Here is a 24,948-nt window from a genome sequence, read left to right as displayed (position 1 = left end):
ATAAGTTCCTCCTCTCCATCTGAGACCTCCTTAGCCTGGACTTCATTGTCCATATCTCACTATCGCTATTTTGTTCAAAACCATTCAACAAGTCTCTAGGAAGTTCCAAACTTTCCCTCATCTTCCTGTCTTCTTCTTATAAGTGTGAGCCTTCCAAACCGTTCCAATCTCTGCCCATCCAGAACTGCTTCCACATTTTCAGGTATCTTCATAGCAATGCCCCACTTCTTTGATACCAATTTCCTGTATTACCCCATTCTCACACTGCTATAAAGAACTATCTCAGACTGGGTAATCTATGAAGAAAAGAGGTTTAATTGACAGTTCTGCAGGCTGTATAGGAGGCATGGCTGGGGAGGCCTCAGGAAACTTACAATAATGGCAGAAGGTGAAGGGGAAGCCAGCACATCTTCACATGATGGCAGGTGAGAAAGAGTAAAATGGGGAGGTGCTACACACTTTTAAACAAGCAGATCTCATGAGAATTCCATCACAAGACAGCAGTAGGGAGATGGTGCTAAACCATTGGAAACCACCATGATCCAATCACCTCCCTCCAGGCCCCACCTCCAACACTCAGGATCACAATTCAATATGAGATTTGGGTGGGGACACAGAGCCAAACCACATCAAGTAGTAAGTAAATATGGCAAAGTATATAAAATTAAAATACAAAAATCAGTTCTGTTTTCTTTTTTAAATTTTAGAGGCAGGGTCTTGCTCTGTTAAGCAGGCTGGAGTGCAGTGGCACGATTATAGCTCACTGTAGCCTCAAACTCCTTGGTTCAAGCAATCCTCTCACCTCAGCCTCCCGAGTAGCTGGGACTACAGGCATGTGCCACCATACCCGGCTTATTTTTTATTTTTGTCAAGATGGGGATCTTATTCTGTTGACCAGGTTGGTCTTGAACTCCTGGCCTTAAGTGATCTTCCCACCTCAGCCTCACAAAGGATGAGATTTCAGATGTGAGCCACTGTGCCTGGCCAATTATGTTCTTATATTTTAGCAGCAAACCACTGGAAAATGAATTGAAAAACAATTTCATTTATAATAGGTTCAAAAATCAAACATTTAGTAGTACATTTAATAACAGATGTACACAAGTGTATATCTACATTTAGATGTACACCTGTTACACAGATGTACATATCAACACAGTGTATTATTAAACTTTTAGATTTTTGCATATCTCATGGGGAAATAGTGTCTTTGTGTAGTTTAGTTTTCAAAAAAAAAAAAAAGGAGTGAATTTGAGTATCTTTTCAAAAGTTAAAGGGCCATTTACTTAAAAAACAAAACAAAACATATTTTAAAATAGAGAGGGAGTCTCACTATGTTGCCCAGGCTGGTCTCTAATGGACTCAAGCTGTCTGCCCACCTCAGCCTTCCAAAGCTCTGGGGTGACAGGCATGAGCCACCATGCCCAGTTCCATTTGCTTTTCTTTTTCTATGTATTGGCTGTTCATATCCCTTGCACATTTTTTATTGAATTTTGTTCTCTCCGTTATCTTTTTATAGAAACTTTATATGTTATAAAAGTTAGTCCCAAGAATCAAATCCTGTCCTTTGCAGCAACATGGATGGAGCTAGAGGCCATTATCCTAACTGAATTAATGCAGGAACAGAAAGCCAAATACTGCATGTTCTCACTTATAAGTGGGAGGTAAACTATGGGTTCACAAAGCCATACAGAGTGGTACTGTGGACATTAGAGACTCAAAATGGGGGAAGTTAGGAGGAAGGTAAGGGATGAAAAAGTACCTGTTGGGTACAATGTACACCATCTGGGTGACAATGGGTCCACTAAAATCCCAGATTTAACCACTGTACAATTCATTCATGTTACCAAAACCCACCTGTACCCCTGAAGCTATTAACATAAATACATTAAAACCAAATTAGCTCTGTTTCTGTAAGATGAGATGCAAATATTTTCCCAAGTTTGTCATTTGTCTTTTGATTTTGTTTATGGTGTTTCACTCATGCAGGTGTTTTTGTTATTTATTTATTTATTTATTTAGAGATGGAGTCTAGTTCTGTTGCCAGGCTGGAGTGCAGTGGTGTGATCTTGGCTGGCTGCAACCTCCACCTCCCGGGTTCAAGCGATTCCCCTGCCTCAGCCTCCCAAGTACCTGGGATTACAGGCACGCACCACCACGCCCGGCTAGTTTTTTGTGTTTTAGTAGAGATGGGGTTTCACCATGTTGGCCAGGGTGATCTCGATTTCTCGACCTCATGATTCACCTGCCTTGGCCTCCCTAAGTGCTGGGATTACAGGTGTGAGCCACTGCACCCAGCCTGATTTTTATGTTTTTAACTTGTCATTATTTTCTTTTGTGTCTTTTGGATTTTAAGTTATGTTATCAAGGCCTTCCCACTCTAACATTATGTATGATTTTTTCCTTATTTCTCTTAGAACTTTGATTCTTTCACTTTCCGTGTTTAATCTTCGACCTATCCAGAATTTTCCCTAGCATAGGTTGATATGGTCCCAATGTTTTTTACCCCCCAAATGGCCACCCATTTATACCAACACCATTTATTGAATTGTCTTTATAGTCCTCACTGATTGAAATTGCCAGCTTTGCAGACCAAAGCCGTGTATGCATTTGCCTCCATTCTGTTCTGTAGGTTCTCTGTCTACTCAAGCTCCAGTTCCCAAAAGAGTTGAGTGTGGCTTAAAATCTAGAAGGGCTGGCCGGGCGCGGTGGCTCAAGCCTGTAATCCCAGCACTTTGGGAGGCCGAGGTGGGTGGATCACGAGGTCAAGAGATCGAGACCATCCTGGTCAACATGGTGAAACCCTGTCTCTACTAAAAATACAAAAAATTAGCTGGGCATGGTGGCGCGTGCCTGTAATCCCAGCTACTCAGGAGGCTGAGGCAGGAGAATTGCCTGAACCCAGGAGGCGGAGGTTGCGGTGAGCCGAGATCAAGCCATTGCACTCCAGCCTGGGTAACATGAGTGAAACTCCGTCTCAAAAAAAAAAAAAAAAAAATCTAGAAGGGCTGGTTTCTAGTTTTCCATCATTGCTCCTCTTTTCTAGTGTCTTTTGTCCAATTAGGGCTTATTGATTTTTAAAATATGCTTCGTGGATTCAGTTTCTTTAGTTCTAGTGAGCAACAAAAACAACAATAATAAAATAAAAAAAACCCTTTCTGTTTTTTTTTTTTGTTTGTTTTTTGTTTTTTTAATCGAGATCACCTTAAGTTTAAAAATTAACTTAGGACCACTTGACGTATTTTATGATTTTTATGTTACTCTCCAAAGATATAGTAAGTGCTTCTATTTCTTCAACTCTACTTCGTCCTGCAGGAACATTTTGTTTCCTTATTAAGTCTGATATTGCCTTTTGATCTGAGATAAATGTATTTATAAAAATCCTGTTCACTGATTTCTATCTTATTAAAGACTGGTTTTGCTAACTTTATTCCTATTTGTTGCGAATGTACATGGGGCCTTTTCTTTCTTTACATTTTCTAGCTGTTGTTAGTATTCACAGAGGCTTTTGATCTCTAGGCATTTATTTTACACCTTGCTTGCTGAATGTGTTTTATTTCTAGTACTTTTTGTTTTTAGTTGATTCTCATGAATTTTCCAGATATCCAGTTATATAATTTGTAAACAGTCATAGCCCTACCTCCTCTCTCACAATTTTTGTTTTTCTGATTTCTTTCTCTTGTCTGGTTGCTTTAGACAGTACCTCCAGAGTGTGCTCGATAATAGAAGGAAGTAGTGCCAACCAGACTTTTTTCTGACTTCAAGGGAGCTTCTAGTGTTTCCTTATGAAGTCTGATACTGCCTTTTGGTCTGAGATAGACATATATTTTAAAAAATTATGTTCATTGATTTCTATTTTATTACATATATATGTATATATATATGTATAAGTAATTTATTTTACTTAAAACTACTGCTGTATAATTATAAAATTCTCACAATGAGCATACAAATAATTGAAATACTCCTGAGATGATTATCTGCTTTATCTTTTTATTATTCCTCATCATATGGAATATTTTCAATAGTCTCATTGTACTGAGTAAATAGTCTACTTTATCCTGCCTTTTTAATCATTATGACAACTAAATTTGGATGTATACCTACGATCTCTTTTATTTGATTTTTGTGTCAAGGCCTTACACAGCATCCATCTGCTCCTTCTTTCCTACTGATTTTGCTGGAAGAGGCAATTTGCTATAAAAACTATATTTTTAGGTTCCTCTGCTGATAAGAGTAGCCATGTACTAAGTTCTGGTCTCTGGATGGAGGTAGAGGTTATTGAGCAGAAAATTCCTGCTTGGGATCTGGAGGGAAAGGCTAGGGGAAAAGGATTATGTTTCCAGAAAGGATGGTAGACTAGAAAGTTGTGAACAAGGCTGGCTACATAATTTGCAGGGCCCAGTGCAAAGTGAAATGCAGGGCTCCTGTTCAGCAATTATTAATGCTCTAAAAATGCCTATAGCAGAGAATTACCCCAGCATTGGGTCCAGAGGCCACAGGCCACAGGCCCATGAAACTGGCTCTGAGTGTGAAGGAACCTGGCGCCGGAGGAGGTCATGTGCCTTCATCCCAGCCCTGGACTGCCGGCCTGTTCTTTTCATAGAGCACACAAACCTCCTCATTTAAGCCTCCATTGTCTGGGTTTTCGTTACATGTGTTCCGTAACTGATGCAGGTTATCATTACCCTCATCTGATAGATGGAGAAACTGGGGCTCAGACAGGGTTAGTGCCCTGTGCATGGGAGCAGATTTTGGGGTATTCACAGACTCAGGTTCTGTGAATTTGGGTCGTATATTCTTTCTGTGTCAATGCGTCTTTCTTTTTCCACGGAGATGTTGACATTCTGTATTTCCTGTTTCTGGCCAGATTTTGCATTTTGCAAGTTTGCTTGTCCTACAATGCCCCCCTTTCTGTAGCTTACAGTCTTAGGAGGAAGCACTTCATCCTATTCGTTTTTTTCTTATTTACATTTAATTTTTACTCTGGAGTGAACAATGCAGAAGTTCAGTCCACATTTAAAATATTGCTAAAAAGTGATTCACTCCCAACTCCAGCAAAATGTTTATACCTCTGATTCCTCAGTAATTCTCTTTTTGCAGAGGAATCGTTAAGATTACATAATTTAATTAAAAAAGAAACTTGAAACATGTGAATCCCATCTGACGTGAGTTTCTGTCAGACCTTTCAGGAGGGAAGCATGTACTGGTGATTCTTCAGTGAGATCGCAATCAGAAGAATTTATCTGTCAATGTATTCTTTTAATTTAGGAAAAAACCTAAGGACAAACAGTGTTTGTAGCTCTTTGTACATTCTATCTATGGCCATGGGATGCACTGTGGGGATTAGCTATTGTTTGTTTTGTTAGTGCTACAAAGCATAGCTGCTACTTCAGCTTCCAAAGGTCCCTAGTGTAACACAGGTGCTGTATTTGTTGCGTTTAAGTTCTGGTGTGGTTTTAGTTTTGCTAAGCTCCCACAAAAGCACCTAACTTTGGTTAACTTCCACAAGTCAACATTTCTAGATCAAGTTTTCATTTCTTTCAGTCCTCAGTAGTGCTGGTGCGTGGATGGGGGACACAGTGTGTCATCACAGATAATCCGTGTATCATGGGTCATCCATCTCTCCCCCTCTTTACCAGAGAAGAGAGCATCTCCCAGGGACTCAGACCTGAATTTAAGTTTAAGCTCCTAGTTAGACCCTGACTTCCAACCTGGTTTTACTATACACTTTGCACGGGGGTGTCAGGTGCATCTGTGATTGTCCCATTAGTCATTAGTGTGGGCCCTTAGGAAGCCTATGGAGGACAGAACTCTGGTGTTCCTGGATCCTGGACTAAAGCACCATTTTAATGTCATCCAAATCTCACTAGAAGCCCTAGCTCTCTGGTTGTGGTGAAATATTAAAATCATTGGCATATTCAAGGTATCATTAAGTACCATCTTGAAAAACTTGGTGTTATGGGTTGAATTGTATCTTGCTCCATCCAAATTCATATGTTGAAATCCGAGTCCCCAATATCTCAGAATGTGTCTATATTGGGAGGTGGGGCCTTTAAAGAGGTAAAATGAGGGTGTTAGCATGGGCCCTCATCCAGTATAACTGGTGTCCTTAGAAGACGGGGAAATTTGGAGACAGACTCATGTAGAGGGAAGATGATGTGGAGAGGCACAGGGAGGAGGAGGCCATCTATGCTAAGGAAGCGCCCTGGAGCCATGCTCCCTCACAGCCCCAGAAGGAACCCACCCTGCTGAAACTCTGATCTTGGGCTTCTGGATTTCAGAACTGTGAGACATACATTTCTGTGGTCTGAGCCGCCCAGTCTATGGTACTTTTTACAGCAGCTCTCCAAAACGAATATACCTGGGAGCCAGATTGGAAAACCTATTTGAAAGGCCGACGGACTGGGTAGATAGGAGTGGGGCTACTGCACTGTGCAGTATTTGAAATAGTCAACTGTTAGTGTCTGCACCAACTATCCAAAGACTAACAACAACATTTGCTTGGGCAGGGAGCTCCTAAACATTCGTCAGCAAAATGTGTGTAGAGGACTGCCAGTTTCATTCCACTTTTTTAAAATAAGGAAATTTGGGTAGGGTTTTCGTGACCTGAGTAGGGTCACATGGAGGTCAGGTGAGTGGTAAAGTGGGAATACATTCGCAACTTCCTGGTTTGTAGTCTTAGTGGTCTACTGATGGGAATTCTCTGACTCTTGGTAAGAAGTGGCTATTATTTGAGGCAGAGGATTGTTTTCTTACTGCTGAAATACTTAGCACGTGCCTGGCACTTGGTAGATGCTGAAATTGTAACTATTGCTCTTAGTGACCCACTCGGGAAAAGGGCTACTTTTCCTAAGTTAGCTGTCAGGTAGGCTCTGCCCCATGAAATTTATATATTATTAGTGATTAATAAAGTATTTTTATTTTTTTATTTGTTATTTTAATTTTTTGAGACCGAGTCTCACTCTGTCACCCAAGCTGGAGTACAGTAGCATGATCTCGGCTCACTGCAACCTGTGCTTCCTGGAATCAAGTGAATCTCCTGCCTCAGCCTCTCAAGTAGCTGGGATTACAGGCACCTGCCACCACACCTGGCTAAGTTTTGTATTTTTAGTAGAGACGGGGTTTTACCATGTTGGCCAGGCTGATCTCGAACCCCCGACCTCAGGTGATCTGTCTGCCTCAGCCTCCCCAAATGCTGGGATTACAGGAATAAGCCACCACGCCTGGCCCATCAATAAAGTATTTTTATATTAGTCCTGGGTGTGCTGTCTTGAGCAGTCTATTTTATAACATTATTAACTTCGCATAACATTATTGAGAAATCATCTCTGAAAAGACTAGGTTTTCACCATCTGGCAGCTACCCAACACAAAATATTTCTATAACAAATCAAAAGTGTACATGATTATTTAAAAAATTTGATAAAATAAGGAAAATTGAAGTCCAGTATCTAAGATACTGCAGAAAATCTTAATAATTGAGCAGTAAAGTTCTAATACATTGCAAACATTTTACCATTATGTTTGCCAATAATTAAGCAAACTGAGCATCCTAAAAATGAGATGAGAAACTGGAAAGTTTAATTCACTGGAAATGAGAAATATTACATTTGTTATATTATTCTGTATTTGTGTACTGATTTTTTTTGTCAGAATGACTGCTTGCTGAAAAAAAATGGCTTAAAATCGGTACTTTTTTATGGTTTTGCAAATTCTGGAGAACAGGGAGTCTTCCTTCCTAAACTAGATCCCCAGTCTTGCTATTAGTCTCAAATAGTGAATATATATTCAATAAATGCTTGTTGAGTGAACCAATACGTGAATTGCTTTCTTGGTGGATTTCTATTAATTGGGGGAAAGGAGGTAGCATGTCAACAAAAACTGAACATTTTTACTTTCAAATAAGGAAGGCAATTTATTGTAGTGAAATTACATTGAAGTTTTATATATGACCCCCAATGTATATAAAATTATTTACCTCCACACTATTGGATAAGATATCATGAACTACAAAGAAACTCAAAGTGCTAATATTGACGTAATACATTTTCACTAATTTACCCAAATTTAATTGGATGATTGGATGGACATGTTGAAGTGCTTTTCATGATTTTTGCTATGGCCTCTGCTTTTACAGGAGTTTTTAATGCCTTTGATGACTCCAGACACTCAACTCTGTTCCTTGCAGTCTGCTTCTATCTTCTATGATGGTGATTAGTTACTGCAAGGCTGCTTATATATAGTAATGTACAGTTGACTCTGGTATAGAGTAAACTTATATCAGAGATTTAAACATTTCTCCCTAAATGGAGTTTGTGGAAAATGTGAAAATTGGGGTGACATTTGAGGCCCCACTGAAAAAGCAAAGATGATTTTTAAACACTAACCAAGAGAAAAATGCCCCAGGAAGCAAGGAACAGCAATGTACTTCACTGCAAGACCACACACGGGTGCAGGGATTAAGTAGACATTCTTTGCACCTAACGCCTTATCTATAATAATTTTATACATTTGTTACATATTGCACAAATCCAGGTACACACAGACTATCTTATGCGCCATGGCCATGGTGTAGCTATCCTCACGGAGGAGGGCTTTGCACAACTTTCTAAAGGAGCTTATTCAAGATCTTTTAAAAACAGAATCTAAAGGCAGTTCTTTACAAGTCTCGTATTTACAGATAGCACAAGCTATGGCACGGCGTATGGCCCCCCTCCTAAATATACGATTCTTTAGCATATTGGAATTGGTCAGCCTCAAAGACTGGCTGGCTACATCGTCGCACGAGACAGTCCTGCTTACTCCTCTGCATGGACTCAGAGACGGTCCTCAGCCGGAGGAGCTCAGGTCTCCCTGGGCCAGCCACGTGCCCCAGAGAGTCCACAGAAGCATGGACAGTTCCGCTCTGTGTCCATTGCTCAGGCAGGGGAGAGAGTCCGTGGCCAGGCAGTGGCTCTTTGCTGTCCCTATGTCTTGAGTGCCCTGTGTGGTGAGCAGGTGGAAGAGCGGGTAGGAGGCAGTCCCCCACCAGCATCCTCGCCCTCATGCCCGCCACGGTCATGCTTCCCACGGTCTGGCTCCCGTAGGATGCCAGTCGGGCCACTGGGCCCTGCATGGCCTCTTCATAAGAGGGTGGGCATCCCGGCCCCTCCCAGTCAGCTCCTTGGAACACTTCATCCACCGAGAGGGTGTGGGGTCTCATGCAGAAGCCGAGGGCTGTTTGGTTGTGGGTTTCAGACCCATTTTCCTGCACGATTCGGCCGGCAAGCTGGCTTTCCTTTCTAACACCCCTTGGGACGTGGTCCCTTGAAAAGTCTTGCGATTTCCCAGACCCGGTGCTGGAGGTTTTGGTCAGCACTTTTTTGTGAGAGGCAAAGGAGAAAGACATGGAGTGCTTTTTAATTTCTCTGCTGGGCTTGCCTTTTTCCGTCTTTGTGGTGAAAGACTGATGTCTGCTGAAGAAATTTCTTTTGGAACTGGAAGGAGAAGCCACAGGGGAGCTGTCAGAGGACGCGTCCAGCTCGCTGCTGGAGAAGGCTTTGGGAACCAGTGCCCGTGGGAGCACTGACCCCGGGGTCAAGTTCTTGATCTTCAGGTCCACTGGCCTCTTGGTTTTGCCTTGCACTGCAGGGAAGACCTCCTCTGGAAATGGGTCTTCAACCTCCTCACTTTCCAAACGAGAGCCTGCCTGAGGCATGGGGAAGTCCCCTTCGCTCTTTGTCAGTGTTTGGTTTGTCACCTGGCTCTCGAGGCACTCCTGGGAGGACAGCGTGCTGGGCTCTGAGTACCTCCTGTCCGGCTGTGCAAGGGAGCTTTTCAGCCTGGCGATGGTGCTCATGATGGGCTCTGGGCTGACTTCTCGGGCTTCCTGTGGGGCCCTGCTGTCCAAGCCAGCAGCTGTGGCCATAGGCACCTGGGGCTGCCGGCTGGGAGAGCTGATGCCACTGCTGCTGTTGGATTCCACATCGGGATCGTTGCTGTCGTAGGCTGAGTCGTTCTGCAGGGTCGACACGTCTGGGGGAAGTCAGGGAGCAGTTGAACATTTGCTCAGGTTTATTTATTTGTATTTATATATATTTTTTGAGACAGAGTCTCGCTTTGTCACCCAGGCTAGAGTACAGTGATGTGATCTTGCCTCACTGCAACCTCTGCCTCCTGGGTTCAAGCGATTCTCCTGCCTCAGCCTCCTGAGTAGTTGGGATTACAGGCGCCTGCCACCATGCCCAACTATTTTTTCTATTTTAGGTAGACATGAGGTTTTACCATGTTGGCCAGGCTGGTTTTGAACTGCCAACCTCAGGTGATCCACCTGTCTTGGCCTCCCAAAGTGCTGGGATTACACGTGTGAGCCATCGTGCCCGTCCATTCAGGTTCTTTCAGAAATGAATTTTGCTTACAGTTTGCCCTGTTCATACTAGTCACGGCATCAGGTGATTTATTAGCAGAACTACTTAGAGGCTTCTATGACAAGAAATATACCACATGAAAGGTTTTTTCTTTCTGAATTTATTTTAAGATCAGAAGAAAAATAGGAAAAGGAAATGAGTAAAAGAGGGAGGAAGGCGGCTGGTGGAGAGAGAGAGAGGGAGAAATAATAGGAGAGAGCAGCATTTCGTTGAAAATTTATTGATCTTAATTTTTAAAACTGCTCCTGGACACATTTCCATTGTAATGGAGTCAGAGCCCATGAAGTGGAAACAAAAGTTTCTCACCCCAACTCTAGAGCTAAAGGTAGCGCCAGGAAATTAGAAGTGATTTGCGAACTATACTAGGAAGCCGGAGAGTGTGGTCTGAGGATGTGTGCAGGAAAAGCCTGGAGCAGGGTCTTCATGTTTAACGACTTCCTAACGGACTGGAGTCTAGTCTGACTTGGTGATTTGTGAAGGTAACTTCTGCCTCAAATACCAGAGATGCTTTACGTGTGACAGACTGGCACAAACTTTTCCCTACAATTGCAATCAAATGATAGCACATTCCATACCTGAACTATCCGTGTGCTCCAGGGAGTCATCAGAAGTGATACTGGAATGCACTGGAATGTTCTCCCCGAATATTTCAAAACAGTTATCGATGAGGAATTCCACCAATGTCTTCACCTGGGAGGAAAAGTAAGCAGTTTGTCAGCTTGAAGGCTTTTTTTTTTCTCTTTTTAGGGAGGTGAGGAAGAATGGGGACACGGTGGGGTCAGGTGCCAAAATGAGAATTCAAGATCTTTATGTGTCTGAAAAGGGCATACAGAAATTTGGTAACAGTCATATACTTTTTTTTTTTTGAGACATGCTCTCCCTCTGTTGCCAGGCTGGAGCGCAGTGGCACAGTCTTGGCTCACTGAAACCTCTGCCTCCCGGGCTCAATTGATTCTCCTGCCTCAGCCTTTCAAGTAGCTGGGACTATGGGCACGTGCCACCACGCCCGGCTAATTTTTTGTATTTTTAGTGGAGACACGGTTTCATCATGTTGCCCAGGCTGGTCTCGAGCTCCTGAACTCAGGCAATTCACCTGCCTTGGCCTACCAAAGTGCTGGGATTACAGGTGTGCCAACAATCATATACATTAAAGTTAGATACTACTTGGTATTTGAGACATGCATTTTAAATTTAAGATCTTAAAAAAATTTGTTTTAAAGTATTAATAAAAGTCTCATTTAAGTAAGTGGTTTCCCAAATCGATAAACTGATAGACGATAGTGTACAAAACACAAAAACCAAAGGGCTTTTCTATATCGGGAGATACAGATGTAAACACTTGCAGTACTCATCTTTCTCACAGATGGCAGAAGACATAGATTTATTCAGTTTCATTAGATAATGCATCTGAGAGAGTGGAGCTATGACAAAACCATTTTGCATTTTATATTTTCCCTGTGATGCTGAGTCAGCTGGAGAAATTCAGAAGCATTTTACTGCTTGGCTTTTGCAAACAGACGGTGAGATCGTAAGTTGGGGATTTCTGATCAGTGAGCAGGACAAACCTTGTTGTTCAGGTCCTTCTGGGCTTCAAACGACAGACTCTGGTCATTCTCCAGGGTGAGCATGTTGGGTCCAATGCAGATGGCCAGATTGCTGGAGTCCATCCTGCTGACCTCGGAATTCTTGCTGATGAGGTGCAGCACATAGACCAAGTGCTTGAGCAGCAGGAGGTTGGGCCGTGGGAGCTTATCTGCAACCCTGGGATAAAGTCAAGGGATGTTAGTTTCCAAAAAGGCGAATGGTCTTTAGTGTGGCAAACTGAAAGTTTCTGCCAAAACCAGACTTCCTTTAAAATGAGGAAGGTGCATTTTCACAAGTCATATTGTGAAATGCTCATTCAGATACTTCCATTGGCAACTGACACAGAGTGAGACTGGTTGACCACAGGTCTCAAAGAGCTGAGAAACTGGCCTTTAAAACTGGGACACCAACAACACAGCCCTTTATTATTGATACAGAGCTAAAATGGTGAAGCCAGTCTGCATTAAACACCAGCATTTGCCTTTACATTTAGAAAACAGTTTTGTTGAGTAATCATTTAGCCATGTAAAATTTATTTCTAACACTGCTAGACTGGTTTTCTTGCCTTAAAACAAAACAAAACAAACAAACAAACAAAAAACCTACAATTACCAAACAAAGATGACACATTTTTACAACATTCTGAGAAATCTTTATGAAGACCAAATCAGTTTCTAAGGGCCTGTTCATAATAAGGCGGCACTTAAATCGCAACATTGTTTCTCATGATAAGAAATTACACTTCTTAATGTCTCACTTTCTCAAAAAATGAAATGGTGATCATTTTCATTTCTCAGAAGAAGGAATTGTTATCAAAATGCCTTATGTCTAGGTAGAAACTCATTGTGATACTCTTAGGATTTTCATTTTTGGGACAGACATTCTAATGCCTTCAGTTGTAAACAATTATAACATATAGATAGACTTTCATAGGATGTGACACTGTGCTGACATTTCAAAGCTGGGATTTTAGAATTCTCTAGTCACTAACAGATCACACTTTCCATTGCATATGTTATTATTTTTACTCTCACTGGCATTTGTTCTTATATAGTTTTCATTTTGTGTTATTGTAAGAAGATAAGATATGCTATGAAATTTTATGAACAAAACAATCCCCCCACCCCCACCCCAGATTGCCTGGCTGCATCCTAAGGGATGTTTTACAGGAGAACTCTTGGCTTGCATGACACTGGTAAATGTAGCTTAAAGATAACCCCAAATTCCTACACTTTGCTGATTAGCCTCTGTTAAAGTTTCAGGTCTGATTTGATCTCATGCCTTTTTGAACATCTTACATTTTTAGACTTCCCTACCTCTTGGGATTTGTGAGTCTTGAAGTTCACTTTCTACTTTTTGAAGAAATATTTCCTTTCATTTGGCTAAAATTAAAATTCAAAAGTCCAGAGCACCCCCTGGTTTTTATTCTGGGAGTGGATGAGCAATTCCACTCGGATTCCCTAAACATCACAATTCTCATGAAACAGGGATCAGGAAGCATTTAGAGAGTTGCGTAGAGACTCAAAAGACAGAGGCGACGAGGACCTGGCAGTCCCTGGTGACTCTGATGACTTACTCTTTCAGGGCTTCGATTCTGTCCTCCTCCTCCTGCGTGTCCAAAGCGCCCATCCACTCCTCAAAGAGGTCGCTTGAAAGTAGCTTCCGGGGGATGCTCCTGAGGAAGTCCTGGGGGAGGAGAGCGGGCTGTTGGCCTATCGGTACTGTACGATGTCCCATGTCCTCATTTTCACCTGGTTTTTGTTCCATCACAGGGTGCTGTATGCTTAGCCTATCATAGATTGTTCCCTTTCCTTCCTGCATTTGATTGATCCAGGGGACCCTCTCTCCAACTCCCCTGGCCTCTCTGCAACTTTCTAACATCAAGCAGAGTCAGAGGCACCATCCCCAGCTGGGTGTGTTCTGAGGGGCTACTGGATTTTGGCATATGGATTCTGCCACGGGACAAGCAAATCGCCCTTACTTGGTGAAGTTTTGGGAGAGCACAATCCTTCACTTTCTGTTTGCATCTGAGGTCACAGAAACAGAGGTGCTTACTAACTAAATAAATAAAGGACTTAATGAAAAAAATTAAACTCCAGTATCAGTGTACCTTGCTGCGTGGGGAGAAGAGCTTATTTCTTGTATCCTGAGAACCAGCGTGTCAGGGCCTGTGGCAGGTTATTTGGCGCCGAGTGTGCTGAACTCACCTTAAAGACCACAGCGAGGAGGTGAACGGGGAGCCTCTCCAGATCCACTGCGCCCCCGGAGTTGAGCTCCTCCTTCAGCTCCTTGCGGGCTTTCTCATTGGCCGCTCTCCTGAATATCCCTTCAGTTGAAGGGCCTTTAAGGCACAGAATAGTGAGAATGTCCTAAAGGAAACAGGAATAGGAACAGGAAAGGGTTACTCTTGGTCCGAAGACACACCTTGTGCTGCTACTAATGGATGAGTATTTATGTGTAGGTTGCAGAAAGAATTAAAATAAGGTACACGAAGAGTCTCCGACTTTACTTGTCATGAAATATCCTCTCCCTAAAAGTTAGTTATCTTCTCTAGCACACTAAGACGGTCTTAACAGGAATATTAACGTCAGATTTTGCTTTCAGTCCAGTTGCTATCAATGGTCTTCCTCAACGCTGCTATTTTTCTAAGAGGAGGCAAATTGTGAAAACTCTAATTTCGCACTTTCTAAAATCACCTTGGACTTCTCTCCTTTAAAATATTTCTATGTGAACATTGGTTTTGGGTCACAAAGTCTATACTCTATCCCCTCCTTTTGGCTTTTCAGAAGCTACAAATGTTCAGCATCCTTCGCTTTGTGAAGTCAGAGAAATGGAAGGTCCATCGCTCTGAGCTCATTGGTAAAAACAACTAATTTCTGTAACGGAAGCAGTCAGATATTCTTCTGACTGTGTGCATATGTGGGAGTGCCATGCCCAAGGGGGGAAAATACGGCAGATCAGTCCCTACAAACTTAGTAAGAGAATGATATTCAGATTTCCCAAGTATTTTGCATGTCCAGTTGAAGACTGAAGTAGGTTTATGAGAAAATGCACACCTACCTGGATAGGTCTGGGGAGTGTGTCACTGTCACCACAAATAATTGACAAGGGCTGATCAAATAGCGATGCTTTTAAGTCCGTCTCCAAAGCCCCAGAAAAGTCTGATGCAGGGGAGAGCCTTCTCATGAGAAAGGGCCAGGAGAGCACCTTCTTTCTCTTCTTAACTTCTACAGCCAAAAAAACAAGGCAATGAGAAAAATTAGATTACAATATTAATAAGTAAAGATCCAGGTAAGAAAATGGATATCGTTGGCCACATAATGTGGTCTATAGTATGCCATGTGAGAAAAATAATTTTGAAAACTTGAGAAAGCAAAGGGCGTGAATCTTAAACTAGAAAACCAACCGATAAACAACCACACTATTACCAGGGCAACCAGACCCTAAACATCAACACCAGGGTTCCTCAAAGCCTCCACCTTTCCTGTTTTCACCCTTTCCAGCTGTTTGCTGCAGAAAATTAGCAAAACCTGACTGTGCAGATCATAAACAATCATCTTAAACTACCAGCTGGAATAACTATAGAGGACATTTCTGATATGAAATAGATTATTTTAATTTTCTCCTTTAATTGGCGAGGAAAACGAAACTTAAAAGGCAAGGAAGTGACTTGCTCAATATCTTTTCGAAGGCGCTTAGCAGGGCTAGCCCCAACCCTCTGCAACCACGCACTAAGCAGCCACTAGAGGGAACTAACACCATTCATTCATCCAGGTGACTTGTCACCTGGGTTTTCCAGGTTGCTGCTTTAGGACAGAGGCAAATGCAAATCGCTGTGGGAAGGCTTGAAGGTAGACCTGGCAACTGGGAATTATCAGCAAAACGTTTTCAAGATATTCCGACCTTCTGAAATCAACAAGATGCATGTGCAATGGAGATTACATCTCAAAAATTTCCTTTTCTTTTCCTTCCTTCTCCGTTTTTACTAATTATAAAGGCTATGTTTTTCTAAATGCATTGGCATATCTTCCTGTACATTTTAGATTGGCAAGTGGAAGCTTGATGAGAAAGAAGAGGCCAGTCTTTATGGTTCAGGAGAACTGGGTCAGGGTTACATTATAATGAAGGCATTATGAAAAAAATTGAGAGCGAATGGTGGGTCCTTTGGGGTTTGAGATCAGCAGCAGTTGCTTCATAGGCTCTTAGATGCATTCCCCATAAGAGAAGGAAGAAAATGGAAAAGACACTGTGTGTTTTTCAAATGTATGCATGCTGACATACATGGCCAGGAGATTGAACCGCAGGAAAAACCCTTGGCAGAACCGGGGGATTCTCTATGGAGAGGCTCTTTGCTCTCCCAGCACTTGCTCTAGTGAGTTGGAGCATACCCGCAATTTAAGGGTTAATGTTCTGCGGTCTTTAACAGAACACTTGTACAAAAAAATTCCTAGCAGAGTAAAAGCGCTGTGGTTTTGCAAACCAAGAACACTGGTTGTTAGCACTTACATAAAAGATCAGTATGTTTTCAAAACTCACCAATTAGCTGGCAAATACTGTCTTCACTCTCACATGACGCCAACAGGGGATGTTCCTTGATATCACCCTAAAATATATTTATTTCTGTTAAAAATAGTGACTGCAGAAACCTATCCAGTCTTTCCCCATAAAACACACATACAACATTTTATTCATATTAAAAGTTAAGTCAGTAGATTGCATTGATGTTTTTTCTAGCTTCTAGAAGCAATAGTAAAGTCTTGATTGTCATCATATAAGATCCTAACTAATGTGTTTAATTTACTACATGTATGATGTTGACTTACTACTCTGATGATTAATATTCAACCCCAATAATATTCAATTAAAACAGAAAGTTTTTCACCTTCTCACAGTACAGATAAAAAGTTTTAAAAATTACTTTCTTACCTCTGATTGACATTCGATTAGTGTCTCCATATTATTGGCATTTAGTGTTTTTGGCTAAAAGAGAGAAAATAAAATTAGGTAAACATCTTTTGGCTCTTGCCTGTAGGAAATGTGAATCAATAAATGTGAGAGGGTCACTCACAGCATTGTGGCTGCTTCTCAACTTCATCAGTGTTGGGGCGGACGGTCCAGGGGTGAATTTCACTCCCATGCGACTTTGACTGTGTCTACAACGAATCATATGGAAAGGGGTCAGGAGGGACACTCGTAGTAGGTTGGCCACTTTCAGTGCCACTTTGCCAAAGCACAGAGTTTGAGACTATATGTTTATTTTCTATTTTTTCAATTGCCTTTACTTTGGAATAAATCTACTACGTAGACAAGTTTTCATTTCAAGTCAGTTCTATGTTACCAGATGTCTTAGGCTGTTAAGAACAGCATCTGAACACAATTATTTCAAAATTATTTAAGCCAACTATCTTCACCATTTTAAACGTTGTTATTAATTTATTCCATTCCTTTCAAGAGATTATCCGGATATCAGTTACATTAACATTTTAAATTAACATTAACATTTTTTTGGGAGTGCTCACTGTACGCCAGCTATAGTAATAGGTACTTTTCATGGATTTTCTCATCTAACCCAAAAAGGAAAAAAATGTATCACTGGGATGCTACAATAGTAAACATGAAATGAAGATAACATTTACAGAATCCCTACACCAAAGAGGTGCAGCCTTCACATTGAAGCAAAGCTTTCTGTGTCCTGAGACTTTATAAAGTGAGAGCACATTCCACGGTATAGCTATTTTCTGTTGCCTATGAGCTGAGTGACCTGTGACTTGCTGGGCAGCTTATAATTTCTAGACATGTTAATTTATAGTACTTACCCTTGGAGGGTCTCTAGCCAGAGTTCTTTTACATCCGGTGAGCTGTGGAGAATGGGAGAAACAGCATGACACTCTGCTCCTTCTAGTCCACTGGGAGAGAGAAAGACTGAGCTGGTCTCCCTACACATGCTCTGCATTATAAGCGAGGGGGCGGGCAGGTGGAAATTCAGAATATTACCGAGACCGGAAAGAACATCATGGGCTGTCACACGGACGGAGCCAGCCAGACACTGAAGAGCTCTCACTTCCTCATTCCTTTTAAGGCAGCTTTTTTTTTTTTTTTTCCTCTTCCATTTCAAAGTAAAAAAAATCTGTAAACTACTAGCAGTGGAAAAGATGACATTCAGCCCATAGGTGAAGGCTGTGATTAATGTCATAGGTGGGATGTGTGAACAAGAAATTGTGTTATTCTGGGCATAAACATCACTTTATTTTCTAAAGTGGTAATTTCAAGTGTCTTTATTTGCATCCTGTTTGGATGCTGTTTCCCCTCCCATGTGCCGTCTGCTCTGTCCACCAGCACCACACATTGATTAGCACTCCTGGATGTGGGACACTGTTACAGAACCAGAAAGAAACTTGAGACCGTCCCTCCCTTGAGGACTGATTACCATCCAAAGCCAGGTTAGTTTCCTTTGGAAGTAGGAAGAAAGCTCCCTCAAGTCAACTGTCAGTTTCTCCTTTCTGTAACTCCTGGTCAAAAATATTAACACTTTACAGTCAGAGCAGCTGTAGTTCTGACACGGAAGGAAAACAAACAAAAAATTCCTTTGATCAGACCAATTTGAAATAGGAAGGAGATGGTGAATTTCATGTGTGGATCTCTCCTTCTGCATAAGAGAATTTCTGATATTTTCTATAGATCACAGGCTATATATGAAACCACTCAAATGCCTCAACACAAGAATGGATGCATAAATGTTGGTCCATTCACACAGAGATGAATGCCATATAGCAGTGAGAATGAACAGCCTATGACTATATCCAGCAATATGGTTGAAGCTCACAATATGATGTTGAGGAAAAGAAGCCAGACATGAAAGTGTATATCCTGCTGGCTCCCATTATTACAAAGCACAAAACCAGCAAAAGTAGCCTGTGCTGTTGGAAGCAAGAGTAGCAGTTTCCCAGAGGGGATGGTAGGGACTTCCAGCAGCCAGGGGTGGGGGGGTGGCTTGGTAATGGTCCATTCTTGATCTGGGTGGTGCTAGGTATGTGCACATTTCCCTATGTGTGTTGTTTTTCAATAAAAGATTTAAAATAACTTGGCTTCATTTATCATCAGCATCTTTAATTTTAAGACTTTTCCATATTGTTAATTCTATTGTCATTTTACTGAAAGGAGGTGATTATGGGGCAGACTTTGGGAAACGGAAGCACAGAGAAGTGGAAATTTGCTTTGTAACCCAGCAGCTCAGTGGGGACATAGGGACAGATCCCGGTTTTCGGGCTTCCAGCTGGGCGCTCCCTCTCTTCAAGCCACCACAGTGCCAGAGTTCACCCAGCGTTCCCAAGGCAGCTGTAGAGGCTACTATGCTTTCAGCATCTCTCCCCTGCCTGTATAAACCTCCAAAGTGAACTCACTGATTTTGTTAATTGAAAAAGGGCATTTATGCTGTGCCCAGCCTAGTGCCAGGTATATAGTAGGTACTAAATAATTTCTGAATATATGCATTTCCTTATAAAACAGTCAACATAGAATGTTACTATAATATTCTATATATTGTAGAATGTATATTGTGATGTATAGTCATTGCTAGTATATATTTTCTAAACTTTTTTTCCTGACAAATTGGCTTTTAAAATTTTTGTAAGAAACTTAATGTGCTTACTGTTTTTTCTTTCTTTTTTTTGTTTTTTTTTTTGAGACAGTCTCACACTGTCACCTAAGCTGGAGTGCAATGGTGCGATCTCAGCTCACTGCAACCTCCACCTCCTGGGTTCAAGTGATTTTCCTGCCTCCAGAGTAGTGGGATTACACGTGCCCAACACTGCACTCAGTTAATTTTTGTATTTTTTAGTAGAGATGGGGTTTTGCTACCTTGGTCAGTCTGATCTCAAACTCCTGACCTCGTGATCCATCCGCCTTGGCTTCCCGAAGTGCTGGGATTACAGGAGTGAGCCATTGCTCACTACAATCTCTGCCTCTCAAGTTCATGCAACTCTCCTGCCTCAGCCTCCTGAGTAACTGGGATTACAAGCATGTGCCTCCATGCCCGGCTAATTTTTGTATTTTCAGTATAGACAGGGTTTCACCATGTTGGCCAGACTGGTCTCGAACTCCTGACCTCATACAATCCACTTGCCTTGGCCTCCCAAAGTGCTGGGATCACAGGTGTGAGCCACCACACCCAGCCTCAGCATCTTTTAAAAACACATAACATTAATGGTTTGATGACTTGCAGAAATGGTTACATCGACAGACTTGGCTTTTTCTTCTGGGACCTACCATGCCTAGTTAAGCAATCAGGGAAGGTGCTGGACTATCTAGGATGAAAAGTTAGTAGCAAATATGGCAACAGAAAAAAGTGAGGGCCCCTACATTTTTTAAAGTGGAAACATGTTTTGGCTCTTCTTATTGACCCAACTGATGGTGGGAAAGCCCAGAGGGAGGTGCCATCCTTTGGGATCCCTGGGAGATTTTGACAGTCAGCATCTAATGAACAGGCACATTCTGTGATGGAAGGAAAGCCACCATTGTTGGCTGGCTGGTGGGAGGCTGAGGAGACCTTCACCTTCATGACTGTGGCCCCACCTGTCTATGGTCCCTACTATGGAAAGAGTTGTGAAGGGCAGGTCTGCACCCCAACTCTGAAAAATCTCACAGGAATTTTGATCTCAGTTTTCTGAACAATAGGAGAAACATTTGTAAATACGGTGTGAAATTTGGAAGCAGTCATGCCAAAAGTTAAAAAAAAAAGATGGAAATATCAGTTTCACTTTTCCATATTCTTGTCACCCACACATCTCTTTGAAAAGCAAGCTTGCTTCGTCCCACATGGTGGGAGCCTTCAGAACATGGAAAGGACCTTCACTGGCTTTCGCTGGGTTGGGCTGAAGAAAACCTGGTGAAATCCACACCTGAAAAGATGTTTCTCACACTGGGGCTTGTATCACTTGGGTCCTGGTCACAATCAATTTTCCCCAAAGAATTGGCTTTGCTTTTCTTGTGGTGAGTCTCTAAGGACAGTGAGTTCTGTTCTGGAGACTGTGGCTTCTGTGCCGTGAACACGTGTGCTTTGTAAGGTTACTGGAAGCACCATAGTTCCCTCCCCTACTTCCAGGCTCAGTGACCACTTCAGTCTGCACTGTTGTGAATCAGAATTTGGAAGTCATTTACCCCACATTGTTTACTCAGCTTGCCTGGGAAACACCAACTGGAGAATCAGAATCCGGCCCTCCATCCTAAATTCACTTTTCCTTCTTTTCCTGGGACCACCCAGTGATTCAGAGCCGTGCATTCTTTAATGAGATTGATGTCAACAATTTCCTGCGTTGAAGATTATTTTCCCTAAGAATTCAGGATTTCCTTTAGGACTTCTCCATCATCCCAGTGTCTGGCTATTAATGATTGATTACCAGGTTGATCTTCTAGAAAGCTCAAGTTACAATTTTTTTTTTTTTTTAAAGGCAATCCAGCCTTTTCTCTGATTAACTCTCCTCCCGGCCTCCCACTTGTCATATGTTTTAGCCACACAGGCTATGGTCATCCCCTAAAAGTGTGCTTCTGAGTCTCAAGGCCTTTGATAAATTGTTCCCTCTTCCTGGAACGCCGTTCATCCCATCTGCCTTTTGGAATTCTGCCCTTCCCTCGGAATCTAGCCCAAGTTCCATCTTCTCTAAGAAGGGACTTTTCTAGATTGAATTAAACTCCCTTCCCGGGCTCTGCCTAGCAGCCTCACCCACTAGACAGAGTCTCCAGAAAGCAGGAACACATTTTCATCTTTTATTTTTACGAGTGCCTGGCCTCATAGTTTGCACACAGTAGGCATTTGCTATACTTCAATTACTACTAAAATTGTGTGATAAAATAAAACATTTAAATCTTACCATATGTTTGCTGGTATTGCAGTTTGGTCCTCAGACTTTTTGTCACTTAGCCTCTTTGACTGTTTTGTTTCATGAAGAAAGACTACCTTTTTGTCACACTGTAACAGTGACTTGTTGCAGAATTTGATTGAGATGGAGACATCCTCTCCCTGCCCACACCTCGGGCTTATACCAATGTTAAGGGATTAGACACGTGGAGTTGCTAGCTCTGTAGTGAGTAAGGAGGCCCCGCCTTCGGTGGACTTGAGTGGCAGGTGGACTTCAGTGGCAGCTTCGGTCAGTGAATCCGTCAGGAGGGCTCGACCACACCTGTCCTGCCTCTCACCTCCCACCCTCCAGGGACCAAGGTCTTACCATTATTCTCACCTTAGACTCCCTAGTTCTGTCTACTCTGGGAGGTTTGGACGTCCCCCGAGCCATGTTCCTCACTGTCTGGAGACAGAGGAGGACATACATTAAAGGACTCAGGGAGCTGGGGCGTCAGTGCTCATTTTAAATGACTGTTGTGGATTCAGTAATCTGCAAAGTACCCAGCCTGCTAAGTCTTTTATTCGGTGACTTTGGTTGTAGCGAATTAGCAATAAAACTCCTTGCCTGCCTGTCCTCTAAGAAACTTCTAGGAAAGTCTGTGGGTGGGGAAGATGTGCCTGGAAGAGACATTCTCACCTCTCCCCAGGCCCCGGGCTCACAGATGCAGGCAAGGACCCAGTCTCAGCTATAGTAAATCCAGGGTCGTTTTTTTTTTTTTTTTTNTTTTTTTTTTTTTCCTGGCGGGAAAAGCGCTGACCTTCCAAGGAACTTGTCAGAGGTTTGCTGAGACCCTGGCATCCCTGAAATTATGCCAAGCATCATCACAACTTGCAAAATAATTTGCTGTCTCCACAAATGCCTGCATTTCTGCAGTGGTGGAAGCAGACATTTCAAATCTGCCCCTCAGATCTTTGTGATTATTAATTTACCTTTGTGTTGGAATACAAAATAGGCTCAGCATAAAATAATATTTGAAGAACTCTGTGTTTTCAAAAGCTGGATCAAAAAATAAGAAAGGCTAGAACAAAATGTTCTTTTTAAACTGCCTTCTCCACTTATTGAGATCAAGATGAAGAATTAAAAATAAGACATCCTGAGATTAGGTGATTAGAAGCTGTGTGGCTGATGAGACAAATACCATGGGACCCGGACAGGGCTTCAGCTTAGTTGCGTTTATCACTTTAAGAACTAAAGAATCTTTTCTTTCCGTTGATATTTTGGCCTGAAAAATTGCACAAAGAAAACATGAGGTCAAAAAAGGCATGCCAGCAACCCTGAACATCAGTTAACTAAAATATGATTTGGTAGATTATTTCTTTGAAGAAACAAAGAGGAAAGTATGAGAGCTGAGGTTCTTTGTTAGCAGTCTACAAAATTCATGTGCGACATTTGTAAAAATCTGAACCAAAAAATAGAAATGGTGGAAACATGCTTAGTTGGCCCCATGGTTTTAAAGTGCCTTTTAAAGAGATATTTACTGTAGTTGACTTTAGTTTTTTTACTGAGCACTTTTTTCATTTGTCATATGAAAAAAATTATCCGGGGCTTTTACCTCCCTGTGTAAATTTTAAAAAAGAAAAGTTTTTGTTATTTTGAATGTGTGTGGTCCCTTTCTCAAATACTGTGCCTCATTTGGTGTCTCTTAAGAAAATCTTTTAGTGGTGGCCTCCCAAGGTGACCCCTGCTCCTGGAGGCTGGGGAGTGTGACCACTAGGCAGGCAGCTCCTGCCGGGGAAGCAGGGAGGGGTCTCTAGCCTGAAGACAAACTCTCATCTGGCGGGAGGGAGCCAGCTTGCCAGGGCTCAGGGCACGGTGCTCACTGGTGGCTTCTCATCTTATTGTCACCTTTTCACCCAGGTTCAGCTACCAACCATTTAGCAAGTTCTTAGCCCTTTCTGGCCAGATCTGTCGAGTGCTTCATTTTCATGGCAGTCGTCGCCTTCTTGAGGTGCTACTCCAGACTGGCTCTGATTTAGACTCTAAGACCAGTCCCAGGGAAGGGTTTAAAGCTAGTGTCATCTTCTACGTGAAAAGACTTTGGGCAGAGGGGCAAGGGAAAACCACGTGATTTTTTGCAAGCCCGATGCAGCCTCCTGGGCTCTTCCGACAGAAAAAAGAATCACAAGATTTCTCCCTCTGCTTTTGGGTCATAAAACATTATATGAGACACTAGAAAGCATGATACATATTTTATCTTTTTTTTGAGACAGAGTCTTGCTCTGTCGCCAGGCGTCAAGCTGGAGTGCAGTGGTGCAATCTCAGCTCACTACAACCTCCACTTCTGCCTCAGCCTCCCGAGTAGCTGGGACTACAGGTGTGTGCCACCACGCCCAGCTAATTTTTTTTTTGTATTTTAGTAGAGATGGGGTTTCACCATGTTGGCCAGGATGATCTCAATCTCTTGACTTCGTGATTCTCCTGCTTTGGCCTACCAAAGTGCTGGGATTACAGGTGTGAGCCACAATGCCCGGCCCATGATACATATTTTTGAAAATTCCCATATCTTTCCTAAGTTCACATATGTTGACTGGAACACTGGGCCCAGAGGCCCTTTCTGTGAGTTGAAGCCTCTGTGAAATCTTCTGGAAATCTTAATGACAGCCATTTCTCAAATGTGCAGTGTGGTGCTGCTCCAACCTGGTCGTGTATCAGAATCACCTGGAGGTTCATTCAAACCCAGACCATGGCCTCCATCCTGCAGCTTCTGATTCAGCAGGTCTGGGGGAAGACCTGAAAATGTGCATTTCTAATGAGTACCCAGGGACGCTGATGCAGCTGGTCTGAGGGCCACACTTTGAATGACGACTGTGGAAGGACAGTAAGACCTCATTTAACATCATCTATAGGTTCTTGGAAACTGTGACTCTACGAGAATCAACGTGGCTCTAAGAGAATCAACGTATAATGAAAACAGCTTTCCCATAGGCTAATTGATGATGTAAACAAGAGTAAAGTTCCTATGGCTGCCTCCTGGGTTCAAGCGATTCTCCTGCCTCAGCCTCCCAAGTAGGTGGGATTACAGGCACCTGCCATCACGTCCGGCTAATTTTTTTTTTTTTT

The 24,948-nt window shown here is 42.3% G+C and overlaps 1 protein-coding gene across 1 annotated transcript; it reads right to left on the bottom strand.

Moving 5' to 3' along the window:
• Positions 1-7,231: 7,231 nt before the first annotated feature.
• On the bottom strand, positions 7,232-18,071 carry LOC108311033 (T cell activation RhoGTPase activating protein). Its single transcript, XM_017538285.2, has 10 exons — positions 17,809-18,071; positions 17,061-17,145; positions 16,919-16,972; positions 16,529-16,595; positions 15,053-15,219; positions 14,200-14,361; positions 13,569-13,678; positions 11,974-12,169; positions 10,984-11,098; positions 7,232-10,016 (listed from the first exon to the last, which is right to left on the bottom strand). The coding sequence occupies exons 1-10, from the start codon at positions 17,943-17,945 to the stop codon at positions 8,719-8,721; spliced, it is 2,391 nt and encodes a 796-aa protein (XP_017393774.1). The 5' UTR covers positions 17,946-18,071; the 3' UTR covers positions 7,232-8,718.
• Between the last annotated feature and the right edge of the window lie 6,877 nt (positions 18,072-24,948).

Source organism: Cebus imitator, unplaced genomic scaffold (genome assembly GCF_001604975.1).
Source record: "Cebus imitator isolate Cc_AM_T3 unplaced genomic scaffold, Cebus_imitator-1.0 Scaffold6, whole genome shotgun sequence".
Lineage (NCBI taxonomy): Eukaryota > Metazoa > Chordata > Mammalia > Primates > Cebidae > Cebus > Cebus imitator.
Note: the sequence above shows the minus strand (reverse complement) of the source record. Positions and strands in the feature narration are given on the sequence as shown.

What these genes read in the sequence shown, in the direction of transcription:
- LOC108311033 (XM_017538285.2), bottom strand. Translation starts at nt 17,945, where the DNA reads ATGCAGAGCATGTGTAGGGAGACCAGCTCAGTCTTTCTCTCTCCCAGT. An exon ending in TGGCTAGAGACCCTCCAAGG is followed by an intron (nt 17,146 to 17,808) that starts GTAAGTACTATA and finishes GATTCGTTGTAG; the next exon opens with ACACAGTCAAAGTCGCATGG. An exon ending in AGAATCGAAGCCCTGAAAGA is followed by an intron (nt 12,170 to 13,568) that starts GTAAGTCATCAG and finishes ACTTTATCCCAG; the next exon opens with GGTTGCAGATAAGCTCCCAC.